Here is a 24,687-nt window from a genome sequence, read left to right as displayed (position 1 = left end):
ATTGGTCAAAACGCGCGCTCTTCAAGCATTTGGGCTGGGGCTGAAAACAGAGACATGGCAACGAGTTCAACAACACTGCTCAAACCAACATGCGATTAGTCATAAATCGATAGGAGTCGAAAAAATCGAAAAAAGATAATACAAACATAAAAATACAAATAAAGTTACTTGTTTTTAATCTGGGTTTTTGAAAAAGAATATAATGCCACGAATACTCCGTGTCAAACGGAGAGCATTTCAATGATTGACATGCAGCCACATTTTTAATATACAATTGTACATACAACAACTGTTAATTAGTGTTAAATAATACTGAATTAAACATACAAGTATTTACATGATTTTGGAAATACTAAAGCATTTTATTACACTATTATTTTTTATGTATTTAAAACATACAGATTAAAATAGATTCTGTGTATAACATTTGACACAAGAATGCCAACTTAAACCACATAAAATACATTTCTCTATACAACATTCGCATATTTTATTTGCAACAAAAAAAAACACTTTCACTATGATTTTATAAAAGTGCTGAAAGTAGTAATCCCTCTTTTACCCCAAGGGGGATGAGGAGAACTGATTGAAATACATGCTTTCTAACTGATTGAAATACATGCTTACAGGGCACACATCAAGGGCAGTAGAACACGCTTGGCAACAGTTGACATCTGTGAATTGTGGCTTCTCCTGCTAATCTTGTTGTTATTCATGAGCATGTCTGCCATGGTGGGAATTTCCTTCCATGCCTAAGCATATCTATTCCTGCTGTAAGAAATCCAGCACAGAATAGCTGTAGGCCCTCAGGCTACAGAGCAACAGGCCTTTAGTTTTATAAAGTCTATATTGTGTTTGACGTGTTAATATCAAATTAAAGATCAAATGTGTTAGTTCCACAGTAACATATTAGTAACTGTAATTTCACGCGTGGAAGTAGGTGATACCTAATTAAAGAGATGCTCAGTTACTGAGAATCTAATACACTGTGACAAACAAGCCCCATTACCAAGTTGATTTTAGTGTAAGATGTATTGTAACCTACTGAATAACACCTACAGTGTTTCTTTAGTTCTTTCTGTAGGACACCTCACTGAGGATTCACTGCTGTTTTTCTATTCTGCTCACAGGAGAGCTTCTTCATGACCAGACAGGCAGGGCTTAACAACCGTCTCAGGAGCTATGATTTGTGATTCTATCAGCAGCCAGCTATCTTTCTCCATCTACTCCTCTGACCTGAAGGTGACACAAGGCTGATTGCTTCCAGTGGACATGCTTTACATACAACAGCACCCCCACCCCCTTCGTCCTCCTCGCCGCATGGCACTTGAGTGCAGAGCCTGAGGGGCAGCAATAAACGTGCAAAGGAGACGAAACGCAATAAAGTCTTTAAATTCTTGCTCTATAGTATGTAGCTAATATGTCAAAAAAGGTGGCATACTTTCTGTGCCTTTCAATTCATTTTTAGTTACCTTGCTGCTGCTATATGTGGCTAACCTACTAAAACCTACAGCACCATCCTGAACAACCATGTATGTGTTTTTCTCAGATGTCCTCTGAGAAAATTACAGGTTGAATTACCTACAGTTTTTCACTGAACTCCGTGGTCATAAGGTAATTTTTGTCCCGTCCGAACTAACATCTCTAAGTTTCTTCACTTCCCATTTAATAAAATAGCTATTTGTCCACTGCCACGCACCATAATTACACTTTGGGCGCACGTTTCCGCCGAGATCTGTGCAAACACAACAGTGAGTGGAAATGGAGGAGCTACTGAACACGATGTCTGTGACTGAGAAAGCCAAAAAACTCACTGGTCCTGCTGTTCTTTTTTTCAATTGCAGTCCGGATGCAAGAGTTTTATCGCTGAGCAGAAGTGTGAAATATTTTTCACAGACGTCCCCCCCTGAGAAATTAATTCCGTCCGGATAGGGCTTAAGATATTGGCAATTCTTTTAGAATTCTTATAATTCATCTATTTCACATATTTTAGATATGTAAGATTAATTATAATAAAAATGATTCTGATATTCTCACCATGATTTTGTATTTATCTAATAATTAATCTTATTTGTCCATGATACTTTCACAGTCAGGAAGGCTTTTCGTCTCTCATTGAGAATGAATGCGTCTGGCGGAAGAAGACGCGGTGTAAATAGTCGAGCAAGCGTACGGAGGGTAGGCGGAGGGATACCAAGCGTTCCCGTGGCAGTGATGCGTCCCAGTATTCAGTTTCATAGAGCGAAAAGAGCGAGTGTGTGCGGGTGGAGGCTGAAAACAGATTTAAATCCCTCCCCGGGTTGCGGTCGATACGGCGAGAAAAAGGGAAAAAGGGCAAAAATACTCTCTGTTTTTTTTTCTTTTTCTCTTTATTTCGTTTGGTTCCATCCACCGTTTTCATGCCCGAACGGTAAGGCATCGACGCTGAAGTTTTCCGAGGGGTTTTTCACTCTCCTGTGAAAGGCCATGGCGGGGGAAGCGCGGCCAGAGCTGGTGGGGAAGCGGTTCCTGTGCGTGAGCGGCGAGGAGCCGCTGGAGCTCTGCAACATCGGGCGCTGGGCTTGGAGAGCCGGAGTTATCCGCGCAGTCAGCCACCGAGACAACGACAACCCAGAGCTGACGGTAAGAAGCCAGTTTAAGCGGGTTTCACGCTAAACGTGACATCTCGACGCGTATTTAGGCTGTTTATTTGCGCGTTTTAACCGTCGAAACCACACACACTTTAAGGTTAGCGTTAGCTCTCCTGGAGACCCGAGTGGAGCTTTCGAGCTGTTTGTCAGTAACAGGGAAAGCTAACTAATTAACGCTAAAGACAGCGTTTGAACGGTAGTATTCTTATTTATTTTGATAGAAAATGCTGGCTGGTTATATCTTAACAGTTTAGCCAAACAAAGCACGGTTATTTCTCAATATTTTCTGTGAGCGTTTGGTCAGTGCTGGTCTGAGGAGAGCAGTAGTAATAGAGCCATGTTTTTGGTCAGTCAGGGACTGCTGCTATTAGCTAGCTACATTGTAGGCGCCTGCATTTGTTTTCAGTGACTGACTGACTTTTTTTTTGCCAGCTTCATCGTTTCTCCAGTATTTTAGCTGTCCACGAAATGTAAGGACGGTATGGTAAAATATTATGTCACGATATTTAAACACATTTTCACGATACATGATATTTACTGCGATATTTTGACACGCTAACAAAATCCAATAGTGGCTGCATATTTATAAAACTACTATTTAAATGTAATATAGTATTCAGTAACGTAAATATAGCAATTTTAGTCCAAATGTGCTTTACCTTATCCTGATAAATTAAACAGGACAAATTAGCTCTAGGTTACATTCTGTGTAATGAAATGTAACGTTATACAGTCAAGCACTGACAATATCTACAATATGCAAAAAAGTAGCTTATTTATCAAGGTAACAAAATGTAACACAATTCAGTAAATATTGCCTACGAATTCCATGGGAAACGTGTTTATAGTTTCTAGCTTTGTAAACAGACTAAACAGACAAAATACACATTATTTTGTTTTGTTGGCAGTGGAATTTGGACAGTTTTTCATCAGGAATCAAACAGAAAAACACTCCACTAGGCTATTTGTTTCCTTTGATTTTTGAATAATCTGAGCACGTTTGTGAAAGATATAACGAGCTATTTTAATTTTAGGTCCTCAAAGCTTTCCCAATTGGATCTAAAATGCCTCTATAGTGGAGGTGTTTTCTATTCCAGACGTAGTAGAGCCATTGAAGGAGGATGCCTGCCAGCTTTTGTTCTCCTCATTATTTTATTATTTTTCTCATTGCCAGTCTTGTCTCACATAGGAAGCAGTGTCAAATGCACATCGGTCTTATTTCATGATGTAGAGTTGCCTCAAATATCAAAGATGACTGATTACTAATCACAGGGCATCTACAATTGTCTAGCACTGTTTATAGCGAGGATATACTGTTGAGTGGTAAGCGTGTCTGAGAGAATAAAGAAAAAGGGATATTCTTGACCTTTTGAGATTCGTTCCTAGATACAGTAGAAATGCAGACAGGCAGGAAAGTGCCACCTTGCAAAAAGCGACAGAAGCTGGAGTGAATGGAGCGGCTCGGGCCATTGTGCTCATACGGTCGCTGTGATGTGTACAGTAGGGATGTGGCCTGAGGTCACCAACTGCATTAGTGCTAATCAGCACAAACTGGGTAGGGGAAGAATTTTCCACAGTGAATGGCCAGCCTGTTGAGGCTGAAAACGTGCAAATGTGTGACTGAACCTTGGCCTCCTTTGCTCAGAATCAAACCAGTCGTGCTATTAACAGTGGGCTTGTTGTCAGAAAAACATAAATCAATTTTAGGAATTTATAATTTTTATAATGTGTTGCTGAAAATGGTCGCTTACTACTAAAACAGACTCTGAGCACTCAATGAAAATAATGATTATGTGAACCCAACATATCTAGTTATTGTAGTTTTAAAAAAATTCTGGATAGGGTTTTTTGTCTCACATTTGTTCACTGATGCCTGCTCAAATGTCTACACATGCGATTGCTCTGCAGGTATCTTGCAGCAGATGATCCTCTATGCCAATTTGAATTGTAGCATTAACAGCGTTGCCTTAATACAGCTGGTTTTAAAACCTACAAAAATACAGCTCTTTGGGGCAGGCTTTGGTTATAGAGCCAGCAACTGGCTGTTAAGTGCTGGAAGTGGGCATGTGATTTGTGGCTTAGGAAAACAGCCTGTAACATGAGACCATGGTGGTCATTCCTAGCCCTCCCCCCACTGCACCACAACATAAAGACTGCTATGTTCAGAGACCCCTCCAACAACCCCCCCTCCTTACTTTTTTTTTTTTTTTAGCAAAATAGCTGTTCATTCTCGTAGTGTACACAATCTATTCCTTTGATAGCAGTCTTCGATTTTTTGCTATCCTTGAGCTTGGAGGCTCACAAGTAAAGCTCTTTGTTTAAATCTTCTGTAAATATCCTGATATCTTAAAACCATACTTTAGCACATTTCCTATCTTCATTAGATCTGAATTACATCACACTGATTTGACCTCGCGTAATCCTCGGCTGTCATAAAAGAGTGACTGGAGATATAAGCTTTATCAGTGTGAGAGATTTACTGTTGACATGCCTGAATGGACAAACGTTAAGCGGCACACACAAGCCTTGACCTACATGCAAATTGAATTAAGGTTTTTCCTTGCAGGAGTGGATTGCTACTCTATTAGTTGGGAGAGTGGAACAGTGTACAAGGATTTAAAGGAAATTAGAATTATGTCCAGATGCCATAGTATAAGTGCACGTTCAAATTGCGTAATATTTGCTATTAGTAACTAGTTTTGAGTAAAGATAAATGTTTGAAAGACTCAGAACTCAACCATTTTTGAGCATGGTTACGGTGGACACTGTGTCCCATAATACAGTACAAAACAAAGGAAAAGGGAGGAACTACTGATGTCTGGAACAATATTAGAATAAAATGGCAGATAGTAATGTAAGTGCAGTATAAGTATTGGTGCTTGGGTTGCAGCATAGTTGTTTATACTGATTTTCCTGGAACAGATATGAAATGCAGAAATTTAGACTAAATTTACTTGGGGACAGGGTGATTACATTACTGACCTCAATTTTGCCCTGTGTGTTTTCGTATAAAAAGGTAGCCCAATAACGTAAATAAGCTAGTATGCTGACATTGTTTAAAATAGGGGATTTTATTTAATCCATATTTTATTTTATTTTTTTAAAGCATGTTTTGACCATTCCACTGTCTGCATGCTCTTAATAATTAATGGTATTGTGCTATCGTATTATCATTATATTATAATTTTATATTATATTATTGTATTTCTGGGACATTAAGAATATGTTATCATAATAGGCCTTATCAAATGTAGACACTTTTTTTTGCAATTGTGTATCACTACCTAAATATCTGATCTGGTATTCAGTAAGTAACCCATCAAATGTCAGTCAGAAATATTGTCAAATTTAAAAACGTGTCCAATGGCACCTAAAAAGCCAGAATCTTACAGAAATGAAATTGTGAAATAAAACATTTTTTCAAGTTGGAAATGAGACATGTTAATATGAGTCAAAATAGACCAAAAGTATGGGATACACGCCATTTTAAAGATAATTATTACCAGAACCAATATATAGTAAGTCAGAATTATTCACCTTTAGTATGTTTAGTATGAAATGGTTTTGTTGATCGTTTGTATCAGTGTAAGTATCTTGTGTAATATTATAGTAATGTTCATGCTATAGATATTTTACAATGACAGTAATGATATAAATATATGTGTGCCACTGAGAGACAGTTGGAGAATATGACAGACTTTCCTCTGATAGAAAGTCAGTCAGAAGCTTGCTTTTCTCACGGAACAGGATATGTCTGAACTGTGGAGATCGCCGAAGGCTTGGCCTGCTTGTTGAAGTGCCGCCGGTTTAGCAACATTTCTCGCAAACAAAGCCACCGTCCCGTTCACCTTTCTTTCCAGTGTCTTCCACGTGCACGATCCCAGTATTGACCTGTGTAATTGGCCCCTGATGAAGGTCCTGTTTTTGCAGCTCGCCTGTCAGCCTCAGGTCCCTGTCTGCTGCATGTGTCAACAGTCGGCCGCCCCTGACAGGCGCTTTTCCCAGAATGTGGCCTCGCTAACCTAGAGTGACCTGCTTCCTGCAGCCGGGCCTCTCTTGGAAACACTGCTCGTTCAGCTGGCTGAGAGCCAGGAACACAGACCTGGAGGGAGGAATACTAAAGGCAGGCCATAGAACAATAGCATACTGGTGTTTGTTCTGGGCATGTTATTATTTCCAGTTCTTTGCTGCATAGGCAGATCAGCGGTCTGCGTTTCGAGTTGTGCTTAATAATGCAATCGAGTATCTCCATAACCATTTATCTTCTGTTAGCTGAGAAAGTGAATCGACTGCTGCTCTGTTGTAATCCTTAGTGCACGAAGGCCTAAAATACACTGTTTATTGTATGGATTATTTTTTTTAAAAACACGCTTCTACATAGAACACAAAGATTATTGTAGTATTTTGAAAAACATTTTGGTCAAATAGCCTTCAACTGTGGTCGTTGTGGAAAGCACAGTCCAAGATATCTCACTTAGCCGTAGACTATGCCTTCCTTTCAATGGAAAATCGCCATTCAAAATGCTGTGTAGACTGAGACTAGGCTTAATCCCTTTCTGTGAAATTGCCCTATAAATTGTTAGTTATGATCAGAAGAGTGAACAGTAGTAGCACTGTTCTATATTAAATGTGTTACAGATTTTGTTGTTGTGTTGCTATACCAGAGAATCAGTCAACATAATACACCTAATTAAATAATTACATTAATCTTTTAAAATAGCTTGATGCTAATAATTAGTATTAATAGGAACAAAGCAGGTATTTGCTGAGTAGTTATTCTGGCTAGGCTTTGAACCAACAGATACCCTAGATCAGAAAAGACTGAATAGATGGGTGAAAATTGTTATAAAATAATAAAACACTTTCATGATATTGCTGTATCCTATAATGTTTGAAACATGTCAGTGTTTTCATGCTAAAAAACATCTTTATTATATTAGGGATTTTATCATTTTTTGCTGCTTTTGTCACCAAATAAATAATTGTTATATTGTTATAATATTGTTATATTAGATGTGGCTTCATTTTGTACACTTTTGTCCATATTTATGTAACTGATATTGGCCCAGATTCACACAAGCCTTCTGAAAAATGGGTTTGTGCTCCTGATGTACATACAGGCGTTCTGTGCTCAGATTGTTTTTGCAGAAATTGAAGGATGGCTGAGTGACAGCAGAGAGTTCGTTCACTAGGCGCAGCTCTTTCACCAATGGCTGGACTGCATCCCATAGCAACAGCAGCTCAGCCGAGTGAATGACAGAGCCGCCTAGTCCGACAGTCTCTCTGGCTTTAACCCTCCGAGTGCCGCTACAAAGGGGCCGAGCCTGTTCTCTGTGCTGCGTGGACCATCTGGCTTGGTATTGCTTCAGCTACAGCAGCCTGTGTCTGTTACATTGGCTTAAAATGTGGAAATCCCTGATTGGATGGCACACTCAGTCGCTGCTTGAAGCACGGTCGGGTAGTAGTATTCTTGTGTGAAGAGTAAAGGAGTAAAGGATATGGTTTGTTCTGATATTTCACAAAAAAAGGATTGCGTTGCAAACAAGCTTAAGTAAAGAAGGAAAAGTGGTTGGTCGGTTTTTAAGGAGGAAAATAATTACTGCTTAATGTCAGTCGTTTAGGCTTCCAGCGAGCGGCCTAATGCAAACACTCAGCTCATAAAACATCAAAGCTTAACTGCGTTTATCAGAGCTCCACTGGTTGACCTCTCCATGTAAACTGACACATTAATGGTGTAACTGAATAGCGGCAGAATGATGCAACCAGACAGCAGTAACATCTGTCACACTTAGCAACAGAACCCACGCTGCACGTTTCCCAATCAGCCTTTTTTTTTATATGAGTTACTCATTTTACAGAGCCTCCAATTGTCAAGCAAGCATCTCATAAAGAGCAAGCTATCGCCACAGCTCTCGGCGTTGCTCTCTGATTGTATGACTCCCGCCCTTCCAGCCCCTGCCAGACTAACGTTGGTTCACACAGATACTTTATCTGTGGCAAAGTCTTTCCTGCGCCGCCTAAGACAGCAAACCATCAGCCATGAAACACAAACACTGTTAGTCATCCCTCTCTGGAGGTGGACTGGACATGTGAGCCAGCACAGACCTCCAGCCCCCTATCTCTCTTTGTACTGATCCGGCTGTGCTTTTGTTCGGCGCGGCCATAAGTGAAACCAGATGGCTTTGGTTTAGACTGCACTGTATATTCGTTTTTCAGTGCATACTTTCACAAATCAAATAAATGGACTTTTACCCCGAGGGCCGCGCTCAGAACGTTTTTGGCCGCCGTTCAAAATGCGTCCCGTGCCTCCAGCCCCTTATTTTCTCTCCAAGGTGGCAGCGTCGGTATTCGACGGGCCTGCGGGAATGTGCCCTTAATTAAATCTGCTCCCAAACAAGTTCGCTCTTGTTACCTCCTCAAGGTAGCCGGGCCAAGGGCGGAGGCACGAGGATGGCTTTTTCAGCAATACCATCTTATTTCCAGGATTAGAGCAATATCTCCACTTCCTGTTTTAATAGCCGCGCTCAGATTGCCCAATTAGGCTGCATGGACAGTGGTGGGAAAAGATGAACTGAGGCTTCGGTAATCTATCCCCAGCTAGATTTGGCGGCAGACGTGGGTGAGCCGTGAACACGTGAGGTGGAGAGAGAGAGGCACATCTGGAAAGTGAACGAGTGTAAGAGCTTGTTTTGTCTTTTTTTTGTCATGTTGTCATGGCTTTGTGGCTGTTTGGCAGGATCTGAGGAAGGCTGTTGAGCGTCTCCGTTTATTTAGTTGCGCTGCGCCTGAAGCGAAGAGAGAACCACCAGCGAGAGAGAGAGAGAGAGAGAGAGAGAGAGAGAGCGAGAGGCTGCGCTGTGGCAGTGCGACACACACCTTGAAAGAGGGGCCCAATGGGAGGCATGTACACGACTGGGAGCTGAAACAGCCTTTCAGACACTGGAGCCTAGGCACACACACACACACACACACACACACAACCTCTGTTCCTTCAGCATGTGAGGCACGTGATGTGGCTGCTGCACTTTGGAGCGAGCGAAAATCTCAGGGGAAATTTGAGTGCAATTATTGCGGGCAGTGGATTGTCCAGAACAATGCGGAATTCTGGCCTATTCATCAAGCTCTGGACCTGTCACATGGCCTCTCAAGAAACCTTTGATGCCTGTACCAGGATTCTACTCTGCATTGTCCTGCTTGAAAGAGTGTTGCTAGATTGGATGCTGTTAAACTGAATGCAGTCTGATTGGTGAATTTTGACTAGCTCTGGCACTGTGGGCAAGAATTAGTGTGGCTGTATTCCCAATTACATCACAACATAAGCTGATATTTTAGATTATATTAATGAAATTATGAAAAAACATATTTCTGTCATGCTAATCCAGATAGATGAAGTCCCAATTTCTCTTTATATGAATTTTTATACATTATACATCAGTACAATCTGATTAGGAACATGCTTATTTAGTACTCAGTATTGGTGTCAGTTTGATACTGGCCAAAATGACTGGATTAAATATCAAAATAGAAAAAAGTACGATCTGATATTATCTATTAGGAGTAAAAATTGGTATTTGACTGATCATGTCAGTATTATCAGTGTCGAATGTGAAAAAGTGTTATTGTGCCACCCTACACCAATTGGGTACATTGAAAATGTTGTACATGGGCTTTATCCCACAATTGTCATTTAGGCTCATTAGTTAAGTTTTGCAGTAACTTTCGAAATTGCAGTATCTGATCCCCATATTAAATACAGTGGGTGTATATTTTAACGGATGGCCTATCGGTTAGTTTTAGCCTAAAACAGTTAGGTTTCTTTGTTTTTAGCAAAGTGTTTCTTTTTTTTACATTGTAAATTTAATATTGAAGACAGTAAAGATATACAGGGACACATGTAGTCTTTCAATATTAATCTACAAGGAGATAAAATAAATTAAAGAAAGAAATAAAGAAAAACATTGAATGAGAAGGTGTGTCGAAGCTTTTGATTAATTCTGTGTGTAAATTTGTGTGTGTGTGTGTGTGTGTGTGTATATATTGCACTATTATCTAGTTACGTTTGAGGTAGGTTGGTTTTTGGCTGCTGTTACTCAGTGACGATGCACCATTTTGTCAGTTGTCAGCTCAGAGGAGCCCTTCTCTGCCCTGATTTGGTGCCTCTGCAAATTCAGCTCATTGGAAAAGCCATCCTTCACATGACTTCACTCTTTTGATGTAGGGAGCAGTGTCCTGAGGGGTTATCTTGCCTGGGGGCGAGTGAATCTGTAACACAAGTGTCCTTTAAAATGTAGGGCAAGGTTCCTTCTCCAGTGTGAAACACTATTCTTTGTTTGGAACGTCTTGTGGTGCTGAGGACTGTTCTATGGCCTCCATTGATTGGTTCCATACAGTGGAAACTTGACCTTTAGCAGATGTTTGAGGTTCTGCCAAGGCGCAGCGTGGTCTGCCCACCAGACAGCTTTTGCCTTGTTATGTCGGCAGAGCGGCACATCAATCTTTTAAGATATTCAAATCAACCAAATGCTAGCCTGTTAGAATTGATTGAAGGAAAAAACTGTGAAATGAAGATGGCTTTTGGAGGGAATAAGCTTTAGTGCTTGATATTCTAAGCCTGAATTGAATTGAAAAAGTGCTCAGCTAGGTTAGCATGACAATGTGCTGCAATTTATAGCTGTAGGAAATGTGTTTGGTGGAAAGGTTTCTTCATTAAACGACCTGCCTCCCAACAGCCTTCCCAAGGGATACTGAAAGGCTTCTGGTCTCAGTTGAAGAGGAACGGAAAACAAATAGACCCCCATGAATTTAAAATGTGCCTTTAGCTGAAGAAACACAAGGATAAGGATGGTGCATGAATGCTAATAGTATTTCTCCTCACATAGAAAATGGCTTTTGCCATTATTATTCTTTTTATTGAGGTGAAATTCTGAAATTTAAACGTAGAATTATGTATATATATATAATTTAATTCTGTTCTAATGAACATCTAAAACAACATTAGGTTTAATAATGTGTATTAATGTGGTAATGACAATTAGCATATGTTTTTTCAGTAGATAAATAATATGCTTATTCAGAAACATTTAGAAAATAACAGAGAATCATTAAAACCTATATTAAACACTTTGGCTACCAGTTAAGATATTCTGAAAAGATGTTTGCATTTCGTTTAGTACTCAATGCAGATCTGATGCCATTGTTGGGCTTTTATTCTGAAATTTGAAGTAGGTGCTTCTTACATGCAGTAACAGCTGTGGCAGTGATGTCATTACCCCTGCCCCATTTACCTTAGCTCTTTTTTAGTACAGACACTAACCTTCAACAGTTCAGCACTTGTCTCTTTCTATTGCTGGAGAACAGATTATGTGCTAATTCTGTTTATTGTGCGTTACTAATAACTATGTTGAAGTAGACAGTCACTACTAGTGCATTACACCATTGTTGGTCATCTACATGATTATTTTAGATATATGCATTTTCTGTTCTATGTGAAATCCAGGAAACTTGGATTTGTAGATGCTTTCTAATTTTGCTATATTGGCTGTGTACTTGTACCTAGTGCCAAGTAGTGCTTATTTTCTGTGGTAGACAGCAGTTGAATAAGGATAATATAGACTCTATGGACTAGTTTGGCCTGTCCAGTTCAGAACTACACAAGATCAGACCCTTTGCCTCCCTTTTTCTTCCAAAACAAACAAATAAACAATCCAAAAGAAGCAGAAAAAGAAAGAACTCCAGCTCATTTGCATTTTCCGAGAGGACCTTGTTTGCTGAGGAGAAGTGGCTAATCAAACAGACTTGGTTATGACGTGCCATTTGCAGGCCTGGCAGCTGAGCCGAGGAGTTGCTGTAGAGGATGTTGTGAATTTTATGTGAATGGAGGTCCCTGAAGGACAGCTAAATGGGGATGGGAGCAGACACGGCTGCCCTGCAGAGGGATTTGGGAATGAACAGTGTGCTTTGTGTTGTGTGTGGGTTTTATTTTATTTATTTTTTTTTAAACATACTTTCCCCCCCGCTCCCCCCTTAATACTTTCACCCCGTTCAGGCTGCCAGACCAGGAAAGAGCCAGTAAAGAGCCAGGGCTTCAGTGTGTGTATGCGCAAAACTCTCTAGATGCTTTCAGATACCCACTGTTAGATATTTGCCAACCTACACCTGCAGAAAGAAAAATCTGTGTCAGGCATGGATGGATAGAAAGAACTGCTGTAAAAATATGGAATAAAAATGGGCCCTATTGTTCAGGTGCTAATACCACATGCATTAGTGTTGCGCTTCAATATAGTGTTTTTTAAGCTTTCTGTGCTGGGATTAAACCACACAATATTTTACCCAACTTTAGCTCTTGATTCTCAGTGCTGGTTTCAGTTCTTCTGTGCTGGTTAAGTCTGTCATAGTAGTTATATATTGAAGTTTGTACAGTATATGGACATGACCTTAATAATTTTTTTGCAGCATGATCTCATCCATATCACCACTAGTGTCAGGTGAAGAATAAAGATGTTTGTTGTGTTTTAAAATTCATATTATCTATATCTCAGTGCCATTAATGTAATTTATTGCTACTTTTTGGAAAATATATTGTATATTGTTATATGTTTGGTGCTGATTCGTTCTAGTCTGCAGTTTTTGGAGTGGACAGATGGGAGACTTTGTTCTAGTGGAGTTCCCTCTGGCATCTGCTAGGTTCTATTAACAAAAAATGTTCTTGTAGTGTTTTTGTAGTACTCTGTTCTTTTGAATTGTTGCCCAAACTCTAAGAAGTTATGCTATTTTGACATGAACTAACAATAATAACATAAATAAGCTTAAATTAAATAATCAGTTGCTTTTATAATCAATTTTGTGGTATTAAAAATGTATCCTATCTTGACTTGTCACACCCTTGTTGTTCTTTGTCTGTGAATATCTTTTCTGCTGATTTGACCGCTTTCAATCCAGCTCAGCTTCCAGAAACCAGAGACGAGGAATCGGCTCAGTTATTCAGCAGTAAACTGAAAAACGTAATGACAGGCGAGTCGACCGCCACTGCAAAGCCCAGGGCGACTCTTTAGATTTGGTTATAAGCTCTGTCGCAGCCCAGCAAGATAAATGTGTGGTTAGGCCAACTTTTAGACCTTGTATGTGTGTTCATGTGCTCTTTCAGACAAGGTTTTAGCTCAGCATTTAAAGCCACGATAGTAAAGATAAAAATAACCAGGGTGAATAAGTCTGAGCCGAGTGCTGTGGCATAGCCTGTCCGCCTAAACGCGTTTTGAGTGAAATTAAGCTGCGGAATCAATGCACATCATGGCCCTGCAATGGGCGTTTATGCACAGTGCATGATGGGATTTGATGTTTTTTTTTTTTCTAGCTTTAAGTTCTAAAATCCTCAAAGACGCTAAACATGCTAAATTATGACACAGTCTGGGCCATGTCTCCATCTATAAAACCTTAAATCTGTTAAGATTATTTAGCACTGCTAATACGTTCTCGCCAGATCTTTGAGAGGAACACGTGCTTAACATGTTGAACTCTTTGCAGATGATTCACTTGTAATCTCTTTCTTTTTCTAAAGCTTTTGGGACATTTTATCATTTAATATACTATATTCTATTCCTTACCCATTAATGCTGAGAGATTCCCTATTTTTTTTGTTGGATAATTTGAGGGGAGGGGGTGACTGCTCTCTTTCTCTTAGACTCTCTTTCTCTCACCCTCTCTCTCTTTTTCTCTCTCTCACTTGCTCTGTTTTTTTATTTTCTGTTGGCTTGGTCTGACATCCTGCCAGAGGGCCTCATCTGGAACTTTGTTTGCTTTTGCAATACCCAGTCCTCAGCTAGCCACTTCCCCAGGCCTCTAGAAAGTGAGGTCCTGCTCAGAGTGTGTCATAGCATGGTTATGCACGAGTGTGGGTGTCACACTGTAAGAGCCTCTTGTGCTTAGGCAAGATCTTGTGCTTTTGTCAGCATGTGATACTGGCAGCTTTAGATGGGTTCTATTACTGAAGCACACATACAGTACATTAGCTCACCTTTATTTATTGGGACAGTATGTAGTTTGGACAGTGTGTAGTTTGCAAAAGCCTTATGCTAGTTAGTGAGCAAAGTAACTGCATAGTATCTTCTAGATCCAGGTGGTAGGAGGTTCAAAACTGACTTAACTAGACAACGGAGCAATTTGATGTTTTTTTGAGAGTATTGTTTTAATATATTGCATTCTAAGCACCTGACAGACAGCAGATATTAGAAGTATTCAATGATTTTGTGTTGGCATGGTGTCGACCAAGTTGACCAATCAGTTTCTCAGCAACTAAAAACATTTTTGTTTTTGTTATTTTACCAATTTCTCACACCAGTTTAGCTTATCTAGGTAATTAACTCACTCAATAGGACTACCTCATCACTTGCAATGAATGTTCTCAGTAATAGAAGAGTCAGGACAAGCGTCTGTGCCACCCGCGATACTTTTTAAACTGCTCCTAGCCAGTGCAAAATAACTGAGCATTTTGTCAGATTTAATCAGAGGAAAGTGTTAAATCATCAGTTTAGATACATGGGCCAACAGATGCATGTGTTGGTGAGCATAACAGTGATGATAAAGGGAGAGAGAATGCCAACTACCCACTCCAAAGGATCGTTTTACTCTCTCCAATGGCTGCTGCAGATGGGTAAGCAGCATGACCAGGATTCAAACCTGCAATCCTTGGACCACAGTTTCAGAAACAGTGGTTTTGTCTGATGTGTAGCTCTCACTTATATACATACTGGCAAAGTTGACTATGATGCGAATCCACATTTCTCTCTGATGTGGAATCAGGAATAAGAATAGCATAAAAGGTTAAATGACCATTAAAAGACCATGAGAAAGTAGACTAAGGATGCGAGGGAGGGCCTGTTCTACTGTATAACTATAAGCAGCAGTAGTGGTGGTGCGCTCTCACGCTGCAGCAGCTGTAGATCACTGACTCCTCATGCTATGCTAAAGGAGAACCAGAAACACCAGAATACACAAGAAGGGATTTTTTTAGGAGCGTTTTTCATGGTGGTGGTGGGGGTGGTTTCCTGTACGTACGTGGGACTGGGTGTAATTTAAGGCTTCTACGCTGGGACTTCCTGGGGTTCACACAGAGAGGCATGAGGCCTCCTTAGTCTCGGCCTGGCCATAGCTCATAGCTCCCAGGGGCTTCCTGCTTCCTCCCACTCTCTTCCCACCTTTTATACAGCACTCTCAGCCTCTGCATGAAAGATGTTTCCCCTCGTCGCTTTCCTCTTTAAATATGACTTTTTTTTTTTTGTTCTTTCTTGCTATCTTGGATTTTCCCTCTTATCTTTGTTACATCCGCTAGTCAGTCAGTGTTAAGGACATGTGGGAATTTTGGGTCACAGTTAGGCATGTCACAGTCATTAGATATTTTGTGACACAGAATTTGCATTTAAATCTGTTTTAGATTCCAAAAATAGACATTTGACATTGACCCAGTTTACACATGTCCACTTTTTGTGTCCTCACAATCAGGATTATATCTGAATATGACCCGAGATGGCCTGAGACTTAATTTATACCTGCTCACTTCATCAGTGTATTAGGATTACATTTGGATAAGTGTAAACTAGGGGTGGGCGATATCACGATATTTCATGTTTTTTTTTGTTTTTTTTGTGATAACGATACTTTTGGCAATATGACAAAACAATGAAATAAAAAATATGTATTTCATGAATACACTACTGCAACAAAATTTAAATTCCATTATTGCATACGATATGGTATGGCACACCCCTAACTAAGATTTTATCAAATTTGTAACAGAAGTCAATGATCCAGAATTTCATCAATCTAATAATGCACTCCAAATATCTCCATATATCCAGGATTACAGTAAAAAAATGATACTGGACAGATTATTTAACATAAAAATTGATGTGAGTTGAGACACTGTTTGTTTCATGTTTTATATTGATGATATTCTCTGGCATATTATCTAGCAGTCATGCTAACTTGTGGAGCTATCCCTTGAAGGCCTTGTCTGTTTGGGTTAGTAGGGCTGTGTTCTCTCCTGTAGACCTTCACCTAAGCCAACCCTGACAGCTGTCCTTGTCTTGGTCTTTTAAAACCCAGTTGATTTCCTCATGTTTTTAGCTGCTGCTACATGCACTGGGTATGTGTATACACTACCTTGGAAGGTTTTGTGCCCTTCCCTGCCCCCCTCAACCCCGTGGACACAGCTCTGTGTGCTGCTGAGGCTCTCTGCTTTTGGCCATGTCCTCATGGAATGTGACACACTGATAATGAAATGTAAGATTTTACTTGAGCGGCACTCGTTGGCTCAGCTTTGCTGGAAAATCCCATTGCTGTGAATTAGGCCATGCCTGAGAGGAAGGCAGTGACAGCAGGCATCTTAATACCAGGCTGAGCCTGGACGTCTGCCCACCTGTGCTAGCTAGTTGGGCCTCGTTGCAGCGTGACGGCATAATGTACGCTGCGGATCTGAGAAAACATGCTGCAGCAACAGCAGGCGAGAGAAGCAGCTAGTTTACTGCTTATGTGGAGTTAAACCCTAGAACATAGATATCAGTATTCTTCAGTAGTGTTTCAGTTGCAAAGATGAATGCTCTGAACTCAAGGTATATGTTCCAGTGAAAATATCTCCTCATGTCAGCACTGCAGTCACAGTGAAGATTATTGCGATTTGCCCGGATTAAAGGGGGGGTGGGGAGGGGTGTGGTTGTCTGCAAGGATGGAATCTCATTACCCGCATGGCTTTCGTTTATTTCGGAAAAAAGCTGGAAATGAAGTTTCCGTCCTACCTCCCAACCCCTGGCTTCGTTGTTTGTGTTTGGTGCGTTTTTGGCTGCAGGCCTTTGACCAGATGTGTGTCTTCTATTAGCAGGCCACAACACCCTGCTATGTTCCACTCTTGGCATGGGGATGTTCAGGATTTTGAAACGTCTCTGCTTGCGTTCTCCTGTTTATTGAGTAACATGTCTGCGAGCAATTGACAGAGCTTTTAGTGGGTGCTGTAAATGAAAACCATGCATGAGTGTAGGCCTGCTTGGGGTCACAGGCTATTTTCCTGACATTGCAAGTTTTCTCTGCTTGCCGGTAGATTGCATGACACAGGTCAGAAGATATAAATCTGTTGTTTTTTTAAACATGCAGCAGACTAAGGCTTATAAAAGCATTGTTATTTATAAGCAACGGTCAAGCACTGTCTATAAACTTGATATTGTTTAAAGCTCTGCAGCTCTGCGTGTCTCATTCTTTCTCGCTAAATCTCCAAGTAACGTAAAGCTACCCCGGCTGCCAGACGAGAAATGTGGTTCACACCCTTTAAGCGACTTACATAAGACGCATTGTTAATAGAGAAGCATCGCACATGTGCTGTGTTTACTATTGCACAAGTGAAGTAGGTCTAAATTGAGCAATGCACTCAAGCATTCGTAGGTGTCAACCTCTACAGATTGGAGAAGAAAGCGGTTCCACATCTCATTGCGATGCATGTGTGTTGCTGTGGCATAGCTGTGTGAAATTACAGTATTTTAGCACTATTTTATTTTAAGTGTTTTTTGTTTTAAACACACACTGACTTTAGTTGTTTCTCTAAGTTTGAGTTTGTTGGTACATACAGTAGCCAGAATACACCTGGACATCTATTACATATAGAACTCCAGAAAGACCTTTTAATAATATTGTAATTAATAATATTTTACATAAATATTTTATCATATATGGAGCCCTTTTATTTCTATGACGTGAAAAATACAGGTAGAATGCATTTTGAATATTTGTGCAAAAAAAAAAAAACTCAGAGGCGTCATAATAGGGCTTATGACTATTTTAGTAGTCGACTAATCTGATGATGTTTATTTTTTTGATTAGTCACAATTGCCCCCATAGCTCGTTCTTCATGTAGTTGCCATGATGTTGCTGTGTTTGCTGTGGTGTTTTAGGTGGTTGCTCAGTTGTTGCCAAGTGGTTGCTCTGGTACCCCGTATGAGTGATTGCATGTTGCAAGAGTATTTGTATCATTTGTCCATTTAAAGGATGCCAAAACCTTTTACACCCTGTTTATTCCTATAAGAAAAAACAGAAAGGCCTAATTTGCCCTCCTCTACCTGTCTGTTTCATAGCCACCATTATCAGTGTCAAAAAGCGAGGGACTTATGGTGTATGTGCATTCACAGGCTAATAATAAGACTTTCTTTCTGAAGTTTCTTTTAATCTTCAGATTTTATGATGACTGGGATTTCTTAATGTAAAATGAATGTTTCAAAAACTGTATCAAATCAGAAGTCTAGCTTCATATATTATCAATCTCACATCTGCATAGCTTCCAGTGGTTTGCAGGCTTCTCAAATGCAGTCATTTGAATGGAAGCAGCAGCAGCACCTTCAGCAGAACAGCTGAAATTCATTTGGCTTGATTTTTCCCGCCTGTTCCCTCCAAATGTGATTGGGGTGGTTGAGAAATTCAGTGGCCTCTCGACAGGAAACGCAGACAATGCCAGTAATGATTGCGAAAAATGGAGAGCTATTTTCCATGATGTCAGGCTCCAGCCCTGAGGTGAACTGGAATAGTGTGTGTGTGTATGTGTATATGTACATAGCCTCAGAAATCAAATTTCCTGTTCTGAGATTCACCTGGCCTGCTGGACGAGCACATGGGTGTGTATAAACCCCTTGTGCCAAAGAACACAGGAACGCTGATGGTCGTCCCACTGATGGACACTCTATGTCCACTACACTGACCTGCATTGTCCTCTGCAGAGCTTGTACATCCTTAGGGGGGCAGAGCAGGAGTGTGGAAATAAAGAGAGAGAAGTAAAAAGTGAGCAAGCGAGAGAGAGAGAGAGAGTGAGTGAGAAGGGAGTTTAGAGAGATTTATGCGATAGCAGCAGGAATTCGCATTTCTTCTCTACGCAGCTGAAAGACATTAAGGCTGCTGTGAAGCGGAGCCCCTGGCTCATGGGAGAGGAAACGGTAGAGTGCGGCACTCCCTCCTCAGCGAAAGGTCACTTGGTGTCACCTTGTAGACAACACCAATGTGTGTGAGAATCCTAGAGATCCAAGAAACCTCTTTTATTGGAAAGTTACAGAGATCCTGTGTTCAGGTCTCAGAGCTCACGCATTTCACATTTTCCATTTTGGCTTGTAGGCCTGTTTCCTTATTAGTTTCCAGGTTCAGATGTCCTGATTTTGTGAAGGTCAGGGTTCTCAAAGTGGGATGATGGTCTGATTTATTCATTAGCTTGATAAGTTCAGGTTGATTTGCCAATAATAATAAAAATCCAATAATTATTGAATTTGCCAATAATTGCATACAGTTTTAGCTGTTGAACTGGTTGAGTGATGAAATGCATTGTAATTGGGTGACTGGAATATATTGTGATACAGAATATCATACTGTGTTTCTTCAGCGACAGAGGCAGGCCAACATTATCAACCTCCCTGCCCTCCTTCTGACAGATGAACATAAATGGTGTTTAAATAATAAAGAGTGTAACTTATGAGAGCCCTGCTATTTAGACTGACATCCAGGAGACCAGATAAATGCCAGGTATATGTTTAAGTAATGTTATGATCTACATGCGTAAATGAAATAACACAAAGCTTTCAGAATCACTTATCACACTTGATATCAGTTTCCGTAGTTTACTACCTCTTCACAGTCTGGCTGTTTTCCAGCTGAACGATACAGACTGTAACAGAGTTACAAAGGGAAGGGTCAAAATCCAGGAGCATTCTTTTTTGGTTGCTTGTGCCATCCAGTGATTTCTTATAGCCCTCTGTTGAGAGTATGCCATTCTCTATTTGAAGGACCACGTATCCCTAACACTTTACCCTACCCTGCAAGCCTGCAAGTACAAAATCATTTGGACACTTGCTTACTCATCCATTGTTACTTCTGAAATCTGTTTCTGAAATTATTTCTATTCACGCCCTGGCATTAGACATGGTGCCAGTAGGTTCATATTTATCTGCTCTAGGGAGTTCTATTCTATTGATAAAAAGAAAATCCAATATGCTGAGGGCCTCTTCATGCTCACAGATGCTGAACAAAGATGTCCAGTGTGTGGCTACAGTCCTAATGAACTGATTTTTTTTCGGCTGAGCCGCATGTCATTGTGCCAAGAGGTTGATCTTACAGAGACAGGGACTGGCTAGGAGAGTCTAAACACTGATAGGATCTTGTCGTTGATTCAATCACTTTGTGTGTGTGTGTGTGTGTGTGTGTGCATGCCTGTGTGGGTGTAGTTGTAAAAAAAAAGAAAAGAAAAGCAGAGGGCTGATGATGTGCTGTGTGTCAGCCTCCTGCAGTGTGAGCACATGTGGCGTTAATACTGGGATAAATGCTTTCACTGTTTAGTCCTGCTTTTGGACAGATGGCTGAGGAGAGAGACACGGTTCTGTCTCTGAAAATAGTCTCGCTCCAGCTACCCTTTTCCAACTGTCTACTATGGAACAGTGGCGTGAGGAGGAATGCTGCAATGTTGCTGTAATCTCCACATAACAAAAGCACATCCAAGAAACTCACTTTAAACAAGCCCTACTGATGCTGGACCCTCTCTCGCTCTTTCTTTCTGTCTTTCTTTTCCTCCATTCACTTATATGCGCTCATGCGTGGCTTATAACAAGTGCGGTTAGGTAACTGTTTGAATATCCAATTATTCAGGAATGCTGCTGACCTGCTTTTCCTGGTGTCAGGCGAGGTCGGTGTGTGTCTATTGTTTTTGCAGGAAACAGGCAACACAGCTCTATGAGATGGTGTTGTAGATATTTCCAGCATGCCCGAGACCTATCCCTGCATGTTGATGTTTAAGAAGTACACATCTGAGCTCGTGTGATGCTTCATGCTTGGGCACTGTGGCAGGGGCTGAGCTATCGACAGTGAATTGCGCAGGGCTGTCTGGACCTGTTCTACATGCAAAACCCAGACATTCTTCACCTCACTCAGCAGCAAAACACTACGGCCGCAACCGCACTCAGTGCTCAAAACACTTAAACAGTCGGGACGGGGCAATCTACTGATGATTTTTTTTTTCTCTTTTCTCAGAACTTTTGTGTAATTAAATGGATAAGATATAAACATGTTTAGGGAGGCTTGGTGTAGAATGCGCTGCTCTAGAGCACTATACTAAGTCAGATTTGCTTACAGGGATACAGAGGTAAATGGTGTCAGATGTCTGAAGAGCTTAAAGCTTTAAGAAAAGATTTTGGCCTGAAAAATTCAGGTTTTTAATCCATTTCTATTGAAGTGGTATGTCCAGGGTGGCAAAATATTTAAAAAATAATATAATTTCACAAGATTTTACTCTTTACTGTTTAAGTATTATCAACTTTATTAATATTATATGTTAAAACTCAAACTCATCTTATTGAGATGTAATCGCAAAATGACTGAACAACTAGAGACTGTCGAAATAAAAAGTGATTGGTCTGAAGAGTACTTTACAGTAGGGCTGCCACAAACGATTATTTTTATAGTCGACTAATCACCGATTATTTTTTATGATTAGTCGACTAATCGGATCATACGTTAATTGAATATAAAACACAGTTTATCACAATAGAATGCAGCTGCTATTATACAACCAACATTAGATTTCAGCTATATGCTGAACTAAAAATAAAAACAATTAAAATCATAGTTCATTAAACCTTTAATGAAATATGCAGCTTGTTGTAACAGACAATTATTTTACTGTTTAGCATAAAGTGTAAACAACTGTGTAAAATAAGGATAAGGCACTGGCATTTATGAAACATCTCAACCGTGAGGTTGTTTGAACTATTATGAAAAAAAAGTATATTAATAAAAAATGCCTCTCTGTCCAGATATTGTGTACATTACCGTACACAGGGCAGCGGTCTGCACAGATCTGATTGGCAGAGGAGAGCGTTTGGTGATTTTACACCACACATGACTGATCTGTGAGTTTACTGCACCGAAAAGCACTGAAAACAGAAGCCACTGTCAGAATGAAATCCTTCTCTGTAGTTTATCGGTTTGGGACGGCATTTGTGACAACGTCTGGGTCCGGATCCGGATCGCGGTCCGCCTATTAGTGACCTCTGTTTTAAAGCTATCAAGATGAGTAAGTTAAGTACTAAGTTAACGCTCTGTTTACGCTAATTTTAGCAGCTAAATAGCAATTTAGCTTCTTCGTCATTTAATCAGCCACAACATGCCTCCTTTTCAGGTGCTCGTGCATCGCGGTTGTGCTGCCGAGGAAGGCAAGTTCTTCATTGCAGATATTGCATTGCACGCGTTTCACTTTTATTTTCTTGGTGATCCCACACTTTTGAGTTCTGTAGCGGGGTAGCCATGAAACCAGAGCCTGTCTGTATAATGTCCTGAGATGTCGTCCACTACCTACCCCGGTTTCCACTACTGCGCATGTGCGTCCAGGACAGAAAGGCAGTCGCAGCAGTTTGGAGAGAAAAACAAAGAAAAAAAAAAAAAACGACTAATCGACTATTAAATTAGTCGTCGACTATTTTAATAGTCGACATAATCGTGACTAGTCGACTAATCGTGGCAGCCCTACTTTACAGTAGGGGTGGGAATCTCCAATTACATTACGTCCTAATGACGATACTTTGCCCATGATAGCGATGATATCACAATACTGCGATTCTGTTATACTCATTTGATTAGCGCAATCAAGTACTATATTTCAATGCAATGTATATAGATTTTAATTTGATGCATTGTATCAGTGCAGTACAATACCTTGATATATTGTCTCACTGCTACTCTACAACATGTAAACCTATCTCTTCTTTTACTCAGCCGGGTTTGCATCCAAATGTTACATGTGCCACAGATTATGCACATTTTTTATAAAATCATGGCAGAGATTTATGTGAAACAAGTAATTTTTCTACCTACTAAAGGTATGCAAACAAAACTTTAGATGATGTAGGCTATTTCGATAAAAACAAACAAAAAAAAAACATAAGGGATAGGTTTAGCTTGGTCTTTACTTTTAGTGATTTACAGTTTTTATTTATGTTGCTAGGGAGAACAAGCAGTGACCCACAGAATGTGGACTGACATCCATTATGTCATCATATATGTGGGAGCACAAATGTACCAGACAGTTCTGGGAGAGCAGTGCAGAGTAATATTCAGATCAGCTTTCAGTTGCTTCCAGTCACTAGACACCTGTGCTATAGCTAGTATAATTAGCGTGTAGGATAGGGTAGTATAGGTAAGGTATAGATTAGGCTGTAAGGTATTATTAGGAGTATAGGGTAGTCTCAGGGAGAATGTGATTGATCATATTTGGAGCAAGGTTTGATTTTTGTACAAGTCTTTACTATATTTTACATACTATGGTTGTCCAGTTAGGATCTAGATGGCAGAGAAGAAAGCCAGCCCACAGCCTTAGCAAACTTTCTCACACATTCCACATGTTTGCACTGGGCTTTACATGCAATTGACCAAGCGGTGTAGGGGAACCTTATCAGAAGATTAACCTCAAAGCAGATGTTTTTCCCCCTAATCCTGCCAAGAGCCAACAGCAGTGCACTTGTTGAAAAGGCTGCTTAATCAGGTAATCTGAAGCAGAAACCTTCCTATGTGTACTTTTTTCCTTCTTCATTAGAAGGCCGTGATCTCAGTTCACCTCTGCGCTGCTTGTTTTTCTCTTTAAGCAAACAATTCCAGTGCGCTGGCCCTCTCGGCTACTTCAGAGGCTTCTTCCGGCTTCTTGAGTGCCCTCCAAATGGCATAATCACTACCTTCACACCCATAGGCCTTTCCACGCGTGAGCTTTCGGCCTCCTGGCCGTCGGCGCTCCTTCCTGCCGGTAGCGCGCCCCAATCAGCTGCTGAAACTTGACCTCGTCTCTCACGGCACTTTGAATTATTGATCGTTGCTCTGCTGGAGGAAGGTAGGGGAGGATTGCTTTACATGGAAACGACACCACGCCCGCACAAACATCTGGTCCGTGGCCCCGTTTCGCTAGCACATACAGTGAGGGCCATGTTTTATGACCTTGGGTTTAAACGACAGTGTTTCGCTCCGTCTATCTTGTCTATAATCTTATTCTTTTTCTTTTTGTCCCTTTTGG

At 40.5% G+C, this 24,687-nt stretch overlaps 1 protein-coding gene across 2 annotated transcripts in view; it reads left to right on the top strand.

Moving 5' to 3' along the window:
* The first annotated feature begins 2,227 nt into the window (after window positions 1–2,227).
* jmjd1cb (jumonji domain containing 1Cb) overlaps window positions 2,228–24,687 on the top strand; it is a 172,049-nt gene continuing 149,589 nt past the window's right edge. For both annotated transcript variants that reach the window (XM_049464844.1, XM_049464843.1), the window contains exon 1: window positions 2,228–2,622. In XM_049464844.1, coding sequence (XP_049320801.1) covers window positions 2,467–2,622 — 156 coding nt within the window. In that variant the 5' untranslated portion in view covers window positions 2,228–2,466. The remainder of the gene's footprint in view (window positions 2,623–24,687) is intronic.

This window comes from Astyanax mexicanus, chromosome 15 (genome assembly GCF_023375975.1).
Source record: "Astyanax mexicanus isolate ESR-SI-001 chromosome 15, AstMex3_surface, whole genome shotgun sequence".
Lineage (NCBI taxonomy): Eukaryota > Metazoa > Chordata > Actinopteri > Characiformes > Acestrorhamphidae > Astyanax > Astyanax mexicanus.
The sequence above is the reverse complement of the archived record's forward strand: the minus strand, read 5'-3'. Positions and strand labels throughout refer to the sequence as shown.